The following is a 14,213-nucleotide window of genomic DNA, read 5'->3' as shown; positions in this document are numbered from 1 at the left end:
CAATAAATTGTATTGTAACGACCCGCGTTACTGTTTTGAGCGGGAAATGTGTTTATTGCAATTGGTTCGATTTGGGTGACGTACGGGGAATATAAGGGGGTGTTTGCGTCTGCCAGGGGGAGAAAGAGGAGAGAGCCTGAGGGCGCTAAGCAGGCTGGGAAGGCTGGCTAAACGCGCAGGTCCTGAAGGAAACGGGGTCCTCATACCGAGAGTGTTATTTCCCTGTGTGCCTGTGTTCTAATAAAACGTTCAAAATGAACGCTGCCTGTGTGTCATTCTTTGCCCCATCCAAACCCACGGCGCTGTGCGCCACAGTATTATAAATGTAAATTGCTAAAAGTTGGGCTATCTTACAGCATTAATGTCAGAATACACCTATGTAATTAGGTTTATACAGTAATTTTGTAGAAGATAATCACAACTGTGTTGGGGGGTGCGGTGGCGCAGTGGGTTGGAGCAGGTCCTGCTCTCAGGTGCGTCTGGGGTTTGAGTCCCGCTTGGGGTGCCTTGCGACGGACTGGCGTCCCGTCCTCAGCGTGTCCCCACCCCCTCCACCCATATGCTCTGAGTTGCTGGCTCAGGCTCTATGACCCCGGATGGGACAAGCGGTTCAGAAAGTGTGTGTATGTGTGTGTGTGTGTGTCTGTGTAATATAATACTATTGCAATGCAATTGATGGAGTCAAAACATGCAGCATCTAGGCACCTCACTTGGACTGGCATGGCAGTTAGGGCATTTGAGTACCCGAAAAAAATGTTTCACGGCATCATAATCCCTAGTTATGCTTAGTGGTTGAGATGCTTCAGAACAGTGGGAGTAATACATTTGCGGAAGCAAGGTGCTCCTCTGAAGTTATACCCTTGCCCTATTGTGCCTCGCAAGTCAAAGTTGGGATATTAAATTAAACGTCTCGTAAAGTTGCTTGAGAAAATTATGTGAGCGTATCTCAGACCGTCTTGAGTCCCTTAGTCTTTCACATAAAGTAAGATTTACTGAAAAAGTGTTTTAGTCAAGGGAGTGTTGTGTTGCTTGAGAGATTAATTGAACAAATGGGGAAAAATATGCCTCTTGAGGGAGGTGCTAGGAATGATTGGTAACAAGTTTGTGTTGACCCATAAAGACATATATAACAGAATTTTCTTTTGCTGTGGGTAAAGATTGGATAATAACACAGAGAAAAGTTTAATGGGAACAATATGGTACTGAACAGAATGGTCACTGCAGCTGCAAAAGACTGAGGTAAGGTTCGTATGAAAATAATACAACTGAATAAAACATTTCGACATATGACTTAAGAGGATATAAATATATGTATACTAAAACATGGTTAATTTGTTGTTATGCTGATTAACCAGTTTCCTAAAACAGAAAAAAAAAAAGAGAAATTTATAAATTTATTTTTAATTTTAAAAGTAATGAATGCTGTGTGTAATAAGCTCTAAAGTTGATCATATGTTAAAGAACATTTCTTGTTTTACTTCCTTATAGGTATATGATTTTACCAAAAAATTAATTTTGGAACAATAAAAGATGAATATCAGCCAAACTTGGACTAAAGAAAACATACATTTTTGTTATGAATACTCAAACAGGTCTTGTCCAAAGTTTGTTTATTCATCTACAGTATGGGCTCCCCTCTATGTTTTATTAGGGTGTATTATAATTTTGACTGTTTTTGGAAATCTTATTGTCATCATTACTATAGCTCATTTCAAACAACTCCACACTCCAACTAATTACATTGTCCTCTCCCTGGCTATCGCTGACTTCCTTCTGGGGTCAGTCATCATGCCACCTAGCATGGTTCGCTCACTGGAGAGCTGTTGGTATTTGGGTGACCTGTTCTGCAAAATCCATTCCAGAACAGATATCATGTTGTCCACTGCATCCATTTTAAACCTTTCTTTAATTTCCATTGATCGATACTATGCTGTCTGTCAGCCTCTCCATTATCAGACAAAGATCACAAATGGTGTTGTTCTGACCATGGTTGTAATCAGCTGGACTCTGTCTGCATTACATGGGTATATGATGGTATTTATGAATTTGAATACCATGGGCACTGAGGATATTTACAATGAGCATTTCAACTGTGAGGGAGCTTGTTTTCTGTTACGAAGTAGGATGTCAATTTTGACTTCCTCCATTTTAGTTTTTTTCATACCAGGCTTTCTCATTATTGTCCTGTATCTGAAAATCCTCATTATTGCAAGGAGACAAGCCTGTTCCATTCAAAGCAGAGTCTGTAGAAATGTGACCTTTGAGAAGAACAAAACCAACCTAAACAAGACAGAACCCAAAGCCACAAGGACACTGGGAATTGTGGTTGGTGTTTACCTTATCTGCTGGTCCCCCTTTTTTCTGTGTAACTTGATTGACCTATTTATAGTTTTTCCCTCTCCACTCATCCCTGAATTTTTTGTATGGCTTGCCTATTTGAACTCTGGAATAAATCCAATTATTTATGCTTTCTCTTTCAGTTGGTTTAGGAAGTATTTCAAAACAAATATGGAAAAAATGTTGAACTAGGACTTTTTAATTTTTTCTTTAAAAATCTATGTGAACAATATTATTTTTTTACATATACAGTAACAGTGGTCCTTTTTTTTATTTCACAGCATGACTATAAAGTGAATATAGTCAATTTTTATATTTCTTCTGTTCTTGCAGTGCGAGCAGGTAGCATAGTGATAAGTGCTACTGCTTTTCACCTGAAGGACCAAGATTTGAATCTCACTTCCTGTAGCTGTTACCTTTTTCAAAGTACTTGCCAGAAATTGCTCTCGTAAAGATTAAAGAGTTGTATAATTACTTAAGGTACTTACAATTATCTATCACAATGTACTTTGGAGAAAACCTCCAGCTGAATAAATAAAGGAAATGAATGGAGACGGCAATGAATATGTCATTGGGAGGAGGACTATGCATGCAGGAGACCCCAACCTAACAGCATCAGAATATCTGGCACAAACATGGACAGGTGTGAAGAAATCAAATAATCCAGATACAGGAGCAGCAACTGTGCAAATTATCCGGAGTTATTCACAATATACTTATGAGCTCCACAGATATGTGGAGAATCCTGAACATTAAAATAACTGGCAGTGACATGGATAATACAGTAAATGCTCTGTTCTTTTAGAGGAGATGACATTTAGTTAATCTCTGAATGTAGTGAGGAATGGTCAAGTGTCACTGAGTTAACCAGGGGTCTCATTTAAAAGAGAATGGATCAAACTGACATTTTTTTTTTAATTAATAAAAAATGCTTGTGTTATCTGTAATGATAGTATTTTCTGTTATTCTCCATGGTTATTACAATTTTTGTTTGGTTTATATAAATGAATTCCTTGTTATGTTGGTCTAGCTCAGACATCTTCATACTGTATACTGCATGCAGTATGAAAATAAAGATCTTCCATCCTTGTTTTCCCCGTGTCCTGAATTGCTGCTCTTACATGACATATTCAACAGAACTGTTAATGTAATAGTAATAAGTATAGCACACAGTATTGCCAGGTAGGCTCCGGTTCCCTGTGACCCCGTATGGGACAAGCAGTTCAGAAAATGTGTCTGTATGTGTTCTTATATGGCATCGGCATCTGTGTGGAGTTTGCGTGTTCTAACCGATATCTGTCCAGGTCATCTATTTTCCTCTCACAGTCCAAATACACCTGTTGTGGGTGAACTGGTGAAACTACACTCATTTAGAGACTTGAAAATTTTAATTTTACTACCAGTCAGTAAGATGTTCATGTACCCAGCTTTGACACAATGACAAAAATCACAGCATAATTACAAATCAGGTAAAAAAAAAATGAACAGGGATTAATCCAAAGTATTTTTTTTTTTTATTAGTCCATACTATGAGGGAAAAGTCCCTTATTTTTTGACATAAGAACTTACTGGAAAATGTGTTTTAGTGAAGGGAGTGTCTTGTTTTGAAATTTTAATTGAACAAATGGGAAACACGTTGCTCTAGAGGGTGATGCAAGGTATGGTGGGTAATGAGTTTGTGCTGCACGGCAAAGACATAAAACAGAACTTCCTCTTGCTCTGTGTAGCAACTAATCGGACTGAGTTTTATAGGAACTTAATGGCAGTTAAACGAAGATTCATTAAAGCAGCAAAAGACTGAGGTAAGATTTATATGGATATAATAAAACTAAATAAAACATTTATATAAAAGGTTTCAGAAAAATAGGAAGATTGTTATATGGATACTGAAATATAATTTATTTGTTATCACTGTGGTTAATCCATGCAGCAGCACTACCCAAAAGAGAAAAGAGTGATGCATTAATTAATGTGGAAAAAATTAATAACTTTTAAATGTAGAACACTTTGATGTTGGTAATTTTCAGAAGAAGAATAATTCTTCTTTTGCTCCCTTATAGGTGTATCCATTTCAGTTCAATTTATTTTGGAAAATTTTAAGATGAATGTCAGCCAAACATTTATTAAGGAAAGCATACATTTCTGTTATGAATCCTCAAACAAGTCATGTCCAAAACATGTTTATTCAACTACAGTATGTGTTCCAATGTATGTTTTATTAGGGAGTATGATACTCCTTACTGTATTTGGAAATCTTCTTGTCATCATTACTATAGCTCATTTCAAAGAACTCCACACTCCCACCAACTATCTTGTCCTCTCCCTGGCTGTCGCTGACTTTCTCCTGGGGGCAGTCATCATGCCACCTAGCATGGTTCGCTCACTGGAGACCTGCTGGTATTTGGGTAACCTGTTCTGTAAAATCCATTCCAGCACAGATATCATGTTGTCCACTGCATCCATTTTAAACCTTTCTTTAATTTCCATTGATCGATACTATGCTGTCTGTCAGCCTCTCCATTACCATACAAAAATCACAAACAGTGTTGTTCTGACCATGATCATAATCAGCTGGACTCTGTCTGCATTACATGGGTATATGATGGTATTTATGAATTTGAACACCTTGGGCATTGAGGACATATACAATCAGCATTTCAACTGTGACGGAAAATGTTTTGTGATAATAAGCAGGATGTCATCTTTGATTTCATCTGTTTTAGCTTTTGTCACCCCAGGCCTTCTTATTATTGTCATTTATCTGAAAATCCTCATTATTGCAAGGAGACAAACCTGTTCTATTCAAAGCAGAGTGTGCGCAAAGGTGAACCTCAAAAAAAGGAAAATCAGTTTGAACAAGACAGAACCCAAAGCCACAAAGACATTTGGAATTGTTGTTGGTGTTTATCTTGTTTCCTGGTCCCCTTTGTTTTTATGTAATTTTGTTGATCCATTTATAGTTTTCTCCTCTCCACTTGTTCCTGAAGTTCTTATGTGGCTTGCCTATTTGAACTCCGGGATAAATCCGATTATTTATGCTTTTTATTTCAGTTGGTTTAGGAAGTCTTTCAGAGCTAGTTTTGAGAAAGTGTTAAGGTAATAATTGATTCATTTGTAAGTTTTTAAGAATGATCTTGTTTACATACAAAGAAAAAATGTCCAGAAAAAATGTCCTTCCAATGTTTTTCCCAGGATAACTGAACACTACAAATAACAAATACCTGTTTCAATGTTCTCGCTGGGGGGGGGGGCAATTAGGTTAGTGAGGATAAAATTTACAATATTTGGTTATTACATTTTTGGTTTAGTTTTAATAAATTAATGTCCTGTCCTGCTGTTTTGTGTAATTACATTTTGACTTATTTAATCTGATATGAAAATAAAGACATTGATCTTTCACCCTTGTTTTCCCTGTGTCCTGATTTATTGCACTTACCTCAGACACTGAATGTGAACTCTAAATGTGGTAACACTAAGTACAGGAACAGGTATTTTCAGAAAATTGCTAGTGAACAACTGTGTATGAATAAATTTTGTTTTCTGTACGAAATTTTATGAGTTATAGAAATTCTTAAGTATGGTAACTGGTAATATTTCTTCGTAATGTGTTTTAAGGCTGTGCACTATGCGATGAAATGGAAAATCACTGTGAAACAGGCTGTAACAAGCACTAGACTGTGGTGACCTGATAAAGGCAGGAATGTGGGCCTGCTTGCTAACCAAGATATCACAGGCAGATGTTCTTGCATTTTTAACAGCAATTCTTATTATTGTCTTCATTCCTGAAAATCTTCCTTGTTGCACTGAGGCATCCATCCTCAGTTCAGACGAGAGTGTGCGAACAATATGAAGCAAAATGCTACAAAGATGATGTTTTTATGTCATCAACAGGGTCCCCTTGTTTTTCTGCAACTTGATTAACACACACACATTTTCAGAACCGCTTGTCCCATACGGGGTGGCGGGGAACCGGAGCCTACCCGGTGACACAGGGCGTAAGGCCGGAGGGGGAGTGGACATACCCAGGACAGGACGCCAGTCCATCGCAAGGCACCCCAAGCGGGACTCGAACCCCAGACCCACCAGAAAGCAGGACTGTGGCCCAACCCACTGCGCCACTGCACCCCCCCAACTTGATTAATCCAGATATAATTATTTCCTTACTGAGTTTCTCATATGGCTCCTTTATATGAACTATGGAATAAATCCAATTTTCTGTGCTATTTCCTAGTATTCACCTTATTGCAGACATTGCAACTTTTAAAAACTGATTTTTTTGGGAGGTGGGGGGGATCTCCCTAACATGAAAACTTTGCAGACAGGGAAGTTTAATTAAGCAATTCTTATGAGAAAGCTATGGTATTTGAAAAGCAAACTGTAGAACTGCTGGTACAGCATTCCACTGAGTTCTGGCCCACTTCAAGTACTGCTATCTGCTGAAATTTGATTAGGAAGTGTAAAAAGTGTAGAAATGACAAAAGGAGGCATTGTTAACAAGCACCATTCTCCAGAAAGGACATGTGAAGGTCCTAGTTTATTGCTTTTAATTTAATGGAGAAATATGATTTTAATAAATATACTGTCTTTTTTAAAAAAGATTTCTTTACTGGAGAATGTGTGAACAGAAGTGAAAACTGCATGAATAAATATTTTAGTCACAAGGACAGGACTGGTAGAGTGGAATTTCTTTGATAGCTACAGATTATTTACTCAACTTAGTGACTGCATCAGAAGTCAGTGTTTAGAATACACACACACACACACTTTCAGAACCGCTTGTCCCATACAGGGTCACGGGGAACCGGAGCCTACCCGGCAACACAGGGCGTAAGGCCAGAGGGGGAGGGGACACACCCAGGACGGGACGCCAGTCCGTCACAAGGCACCCCAAGCGGGACTCGAACCCCAGACCTACCAGACAGCAGGACTGTGGTCCAACCCACTGCGTCACCGCACCCCCATTGTGTTTAGAATAGCTTTTACTTAATTTGAAAGCACTATTTCGGTCTTTTAGTATTGTCACCCAAGGGCATAATGACATTCAGTAAAGATGGTGCAAAGGTACTGTGTATCTTCTAAAGAAGGGAAACGCCTCAGCAGCTCAAACACAAATCCTTTGCAAGTTGCTCGGTATTGGAAATCACTATGAAGAAAAGCATCCGTCTAATACTGTTTACATTTTATTAGCAACCAAAAGGATTAATTTCAGATTTATTTTAACTGTGTCCCAGAGCAGATGATGTTGATGATGTTGATGATGATGATGATGATTATTATTATATTTACAGTTGTCACCAAAATATCTTTTCATTGTAATTGCATTAAGAAGCATTTTCTAAATGCCCTATGTAAAATAAAGAGAATTTTCCTTAACTTCTGGATTATCAGGTATGCTACAATTAGGAATCCCAGACACAAGTAACACTGTCCATATTTCAAATGAAACAAAGTCAGTCAGTTCAGATGCTGGAAATCCAAAGAAAGGTAATCCCCTATGGGGTTAGTCACATTCTTTTTTTTTTTTTTTGACAATCATTCATTTCGGACATCAGAACTAGACACTAGCATAGCTAAAGTCTCACCCTTAGGTCCATTGGTGGGCTAAGACTTCATCAGATGTCTCACCAGCAAGGCCAACCTAAGAGAAAAACAGTGGTATGGATGTTTGTGTGTTACACGACTGGGAAAGAAAAGAGACCATGCAGTTTCCAAGAGATGTTTGGGACATATCTCTCCCCTTCTCCTTAAGAAGACACATGACCTCTCTTCTCACATACTCCTAACTACCCTACCAGACAAGATCAAAAATGTCTCGTGAGGCCTCTTCACACTAAGTGGAGGTACCCTTAAGGGGTAGATACACCTATTGAATGCAATATGCAGAAGGGTGGGAAGAATGTCTACTTTTAAAGCAGAGGTGAGACAGGGGAAACCTCTCAGTCCACAGTCCTCCCTGTGTTCCAGCTGCCAAAGTACTTGGTAACTGACTTGCCAAGGTGCCAAAAATATGTCAAGTGTGACCTTAATAGTTCTGCATTAGACAAGATAATGTACTGTATTTATGGGCCTGAGCTGTAAGAAATTTTAATTCAAATGTACAGCCACATAGACACACTCACTGGGAATTGTTGTTGGTGTTTACCTGTCTTGCTGGTCCCCTTTATTTGTGTGTAACCTGATTGATCCAGCTATAATTCTCTCCTCTCCAATCGTTCCTGAGGTTCTGGCCTTTTTAAATCCTGGGACGAATCCAATTATTTATGCTTTTTCTTTCAGTTGGTTTAAGAAGCCATTCAAAAGAATTTTTCAGAAAATATTTAAAATTTGAGAATGATCTTAAGAATTTGAAAGCCTGTTCTGTTCATTTACTATTTGTGTATGACAGAAAGCATTTTTAAAGACCTTGATGTCTGTGTATTACATCTCCACTGTTCAATGTGTGAGGGGGGTGTGGTGGCGCAGTGGGTTTGGCCAGGTCCCACTTTCTGGTGGGTCTGGGGTTCGAGTCCGCTTGGGGTGACTTGCGACGGACTGGCGTCCCGTCCTGGGTGTGTCCCCTCTCCCTCCAGCCTTCCACCCTGTGTTGCCGGGTTAGGCTCCGGTTCCCCGCGACCCCATATGGGACAAGCGGTTCAGAAGGTGTGTGTGTGTGTTCAATGTGTGGTATTGGGTATACAAAAGAGAGTGTCCAAAGGAAATGTGAGAGATTGCAAACTTTATTTATTAACTTTTTTCCAACAGAATATAAAATTTAGAGTCCTTAGATCAGCTAGTTAGCTTAGTTAACATATTTCTTTGTGGTCTAAATGCTAAGACTTCAGTTTTATTAAAACTTCCGTTTCTATTATTTACATGTTTGTTACATCTCAGATCTGAGTCCTCAAATTCCGTTTCCAGTGTGACTCTTGTGGTCTCAGAATTAACCACCAGGGCATGTAAGAAAAAGAAAAAGCCATGTATTTTGCCGCTGGTGATTTTGATATCTGGTTCTTTCACAGTCCAAGAAAACTAAGGTGAATAATTAAAAATAAGTTTTGCTCAAAACAAATTTTAAGCCAGGGAATAATTTATTAAATGGTTTTAATTAGACAAGTGAGAAAAGACATAGCTTAAGAAGACGATGCAAAGGATAATGGGTAAATAGTTTGTGTTGGGCCAAAACAACAGCACATCATTTTTTACTACCGGAAACTTCTGCAGTTTCAAACAGAGGTAATAACTTTAAAGAAACACCTACTGAAAACTAGAGAAATATACAGCTCATACTTAGAAATAGGGTAAAGAAACAGTTTGGAGTAGTTTTTTTTTTTTTATTATTGAAATCAATTTTAATTTATTAAAGGTTATATTACGATTAAATATTAACAACATATAGTGATTAAAAAGTATACATTCAGAATCTAAATGCTTTTGTATTTTTTTTCCTAAGTCTTTTTTCCTTGTGTCCTCAGTGCAGTGAAAATGGGGACACACCCAGGACAGGATCCAGAAGCGCACACACACACCCGCACACACTGGCTGAAACCGCTTGTCCAAAGCAGGGTCGCAGCGAGCCGGAGCCTAACCCGGCAACACAGGGTGCAAGGCTAGAGGGGACACACCCAAGACGGAAAGCCAGTCCATCTCAAGGCACCCCTAGCAGGACTTGAACCTCAGACCCAACAGAGAGCAGTACCCAGCCAAACCTCCGTGTCACCCTATATAACAATAAATTGTATTGTAACGACCCGCGTTACTGTTTTGAGCGGGAAATGTGTTTATTGCAATTGGTTCGATTTGGGTGACGTACGGGGAATATAAGGGGGTGTTTGCGTCTGCCAGGGGGAGAAAGAGGAGAGAGCCTGAGGGCGCTAAGCAGGCTGGGAAGGCTGGCTAGACGCGCAGGTCCTGAAGGAAACGGGGTCCTCATACCGAGAGTGTTATTTCCCTGTGTGCCTGTGCTCTAATAAAACGTTCAAAATGAACGCTGCCTGTGTGTCCTTCTTTGCGCCATCCAAATCCACGGCGCTGCGCGCCACAGTATTATAAGTATGAACTGCTATAAATTGAGCTGTCTTACAGCATTAATGTCAGAATACACCTATGTAATTAGGTTTATACAGTAATTTTGTAGAAGATAAATACAAGACCCATTTAATCATTTAACACTGTAAGGGTTGTACATAACTGTGATCTTAAAGATATTCCTTAAGCATTCCTGATTTTTAATGTATCCGTTTCCAACCACACACACACACACACACACACACACACACATTTTCAGAACCGCTCGTCCCATACGGGGTCGCGTGGAACCAGAGCCTACCCGGTAACACAGGGCGTATGGCCAGAAGGGGAGGGGGCACACCCAGGACGGGGTCCCATACGGGGTTGCAGGGGACCAGAGCCTACCCCGCAACACAGGCCGTAAGGGAGGGGACACACCCAGGACGGGACGCCAGTCCGTCGCAAGGCACCCCAAGCGGGACTCGAATCCCAGACCCAGCAGAGAGCAGGACTTGGTCCAACCCACTGCACCACCTCACCCCCCCTTATGTGAGAATACACCTATGTAATCAGATTTATACAGTAATTCTGAAGAAGATAAACACAACTGCGTCGTATTATATGGGCCCGCAGCTGAGGTTTTTAAAATTAAGACATTCGGATAGAGAAGACCCATTTAATCATTTGATACTGTAAGGGTTGTACATAACTGTGATCTTAAAGATATTCCTTAAGCATTCCTGATTTTTAATGCATCGGTTTCCAAACAAATACCGCTATTGTGGCCACGACAGTCCTCTCTCTCTCACACACAAATAACACACACGGTTAGCTCCAATGTCAACATTCTAAGTAGTAAAAATAAGAAAACTACAGTATACTGAAGAAATTAGCTGATATGTGGCTACATTCAAACTTGGGGCCCCTGACAAAGTACAGACTTCAGTCGAGGGAATGGTTTGACAGTTTTAATTAAACAATTGGGTAAAAAGGGTGCTCCAGGGGTTAATTCAAGATTTGCTGGGCAACTAGTTTGTGTCAGACTGTAACGGTATATAACACAGTCTTACCTTGCTAGTCAACACTTCTCCGCAACTTCCAGACTAAGGTAAAGTTTATTAGAATATAATGACACTGAATACAATAGCTACTTAAGGAAGGAGAATATACAAGTACAAAGAAACAAGGTAAAGGTTACATAGATTCAAATTTTATAATTTGTAGTTCCTTGGAAAATAGCCTTAATACATGACTATTAAGAATATAGAAACCCAATTTCTTAATTCTCTAATGTAAGTAAATTTTTTTAAAACTAACTTAAAAAATCGTGAACAATTAATATTAGTCAGTTTGATAGAAAGAAAATGTAATTCTTCCAAAAAAATTCCTGCTGCAGTTTTCCAGAGCATATCTAACCAATGAACATTTTTAAAATACATGTCATGAATAACTTAATAGCAGAAGTTATTAAGAAAAATCTAAAGAACTTTTGAAATATCTTAGTTAGGCTATTAGCACATTAACACTTCAGTACTATAAAGATTATGAAATCATACAAAATTTAAAAATTTAAGAATAAACAATTGGAATTAATATCATGTAAGGTATAAATGTTCATGCCCGTAAGGTATACATGTTCATGATCATGCTTGGATCAGTCCTTTACAGACCCACTCCTGCAATGTAACATAAATGTTTATATGTACAGTATCTCAAAAAAAAGAATTACTAGGAAGGTGATTAGGAATCGGCAATATTCTGGCAAAGTTTTATGCAGCTACCTGTGTGATGAACGTCAGTGCATATGGTGAACGAAAAAAACTAACTATACTTAATAATTACAAATCTGCTATGTCTCTTTCCCCTAAGGTAATGCACATTGTATTTTACATGAGATGTACATTGCTTTGGGGAAAAGCATCTACTAAATGAATAAATGTAAATGTAAATGTGAATGTAATATGACATGAAAGGTAAATAATATTTTCTTTTTGTAGGTATAACAGTTTCCATTACTTCAAAGCGAAAAGATGATGACTCAATCCAGAACCTATGACAACATCTACTTCTGTTATGAATCCTCAAACAAGTCTTGTACAAAACAAAATTATTCCACCACAGTAAGAGCCCCTTTGTATGTTTTGTTAGGGGCTGTCACATTTCTAACTGTATTTGGCAATCTTCTCGTCATCATTACTGTAGCACATTTCAAACAGCTCCACAGTCCTACCAACTACCTCATCCTCTCTCTGGCTGTAGCTGACTTCCTTGTGGGAGCTGTGGTAATGCCACCTAGCATTGTTCGCTCCCTGGAGACCTGCTGGTATTTGGGTAACCTGTTCTGCAAAATACACTCCAGTGCAGATGTCACACTGTGTAGCACATCAATTTTAAATCTTTCATTAATCTCAATTGATCGATACTACGCTGTCTGTCAGCCTCTCCGATACCAGACTAAAATCACAAACTCTGTGACAATGACCATGATTCTGACCTGTTGGAGTCTTTCTGCTGTTTTTGGGTTTGGAATTGTGTTTTTGGATCTGACCACCTGGGACACCGAAGACATTTACATAAAAAATTTTCTTTGTGAGGGAAGTTGTACTGTGTTACAAAGCAGGATGTCTAGTATAATTGCCTCTGTACCTGCTTTCTTCATCCCAGCCATTCTTATTGTTGTCCTCTATCTGAAAATCCTCAGCATTGCAAGGAGACAAGCCTGTTCCATTCAAAACAGAGTTTGTGCAAATGTAAACTTAAATAAGTGCAAAAGCACTTTAAATAAGACAGAGCACAAAGCCACAAAGACACTAGGAATTGTTGTTGGTGTTTATCTTGCCTGCTGGGCTCCCTGGTTTATATGTAATCTTAATGATCCAATAATAGCTTTTTCCTCACCAGTCCTTACAGAACTTTTCATATGGCTTGGCTATTTGAACTCTGGGATAAATCCAGTTATTTATGCTTTCTCTTTCAGTTGGTTTAGGAAGCCGTTCAAAAGAGTTTTTCAGAAAATCTTCAAATTTTAACCATTATATTTGTATAATTCTATATGTTTCCTGAAAAACATTTTCAAAGTTTGTCTTTTATCTGTGGAATATCTACTGTTCAATGGTAGAAATAAAACTAACTGAAAGATAGCATCCTTTGATAGCATCCTAATATGACCATGAGAGTTAAAATAGCAAAGGACTGTTTAACAATATTATTTATAATTACTTAGTATCATTTGTTTTACTTTATTTGGATTAGTTATTTACTTATTGTTTCTAGTTAACATGATAATGTAATTTTAAATAAATTACTGTAACATTCAGAACTGTCTGCTAAATTTAATGAATTTTCTTCCTTTCACAGGTTTGTCATTTTGAGACTATAAAGACTATGCATAAAGGAACATTTTAAAAAATGAAGCACACGCTTGAGGGTCTCTGGAGGTTCCCTGACATTGCACAAATAGAATGAGTTAAAAACATGGAGTCTTTTCATGCTTTAGTACTATCATTTTCTCCCACAACTACTTGTTTGCAATCCAAATGTTACATTACAATGAGTAAAAAGGGCAACAAAGATGTGCAAAAGGATGAACTTACTATCATTACACCTTTAACAGCTGGTGTTTCAAATGTGATTGACATGCAGCTGCAATGGATGTCAAAATCAGAACAGAGTCATAAAGAAATTTGTTGACGGACCTCCACTGGCTGCTTGCATTAATAAAACTCCACAAACTGAAGGATAGGGACATCATTAAAATTTCTTGCGCTTTGGTTTTGGAACGAGTCCAGTAGCGCCGCGGGTTTGGTCAGGTCCTGCTCTCTGGTGGGTCTGGGGTTTGAGTCCTGCTTGGGGTGCCTTGGGATGGACTGGCATCCTGTCCTGGGTGTGTC

The 14,213-nt window shown here is 38.6% G+C and overlaps 3 protein-coding genes across 3 annotated transcripts; all 3 read left to right on the top strand.

Moving 5' to 3' along the window:
* The first annotated feature begins 1,530 nt into the window (after positions 1 to 1,530).
* On the top strand, positions 1,531 to 2,683 carry LOC114911086 (trace amine-associated receptor 1-like). The gene is made up of 3 exons (XM_029254314.1): positions 1,531 to 1,846; positions 1,919 to 2,492; positions 2,671 to 2,683. The coding sequence occupies exons 1-3, from the start codon at positions 1,531 to 1,533 to the stop codon at positions 2,681 to 2,683; spliced, it is 903 nt and encodes a 300-aa protein (XP_029110147.1).
* Positions 2,684 to 4,438: 1,755 nt separating this feature from the next.
* On the top strand, positions 4,439 to 5,437 carry LOC114911083 (trace amine-associated receptor 1-like). The gene is made up of 2 exons (XM_029254294.1): positions 4,439 to 4,754; positions 4,827 to 5,437. Exons 1-2 carry the CDS (start codon positions 4,439 to 4,441, stop codon positions 5,435 to 5,437), a joined length of 927 nt encoding a protein of 308 aa, XP_029110127.1.
* Positions 5,438 to 12,353: 6,916 nt separating this feature from the next.
* On the top strand, positions 12,354 to 13,352 carry LOC108930103 (trace amine-associated receptor 1-like). Its single transcript, XM_029254209.1, has 2 exons — positions 12,354 to 12,666; positions 12,739 to 13,352. Exons 1-2 carry the CDS (start codon positions 12,354 to 12,356, stop codon positions 13,350 to 13,352), a joined length of 927 nt encoding a protein of 308 aa, XP_029110042.1.
* The last annotated feature ends 861 nt before the right edge of the window (positions 13,353 to 14,213 follow it).

The sequence above is a fragment of the Scleropages formosus genome, chromosome 1, assembly GCF_900964775.1.
Source record: "Scleropages formosus chromosome 1, fSclFor1.1, whole genome shotgun sequence".
NCBI classification, from domain to species: Eukaryota; Metazoa; Chordata; class Actinopteri; order Osteoglossiformes; family Osteoglossidae; genus Scleropages; species Scleropages formosus.
This window is presented reverse-complemented; position numbering and strand designations above follow the sequence as displayed.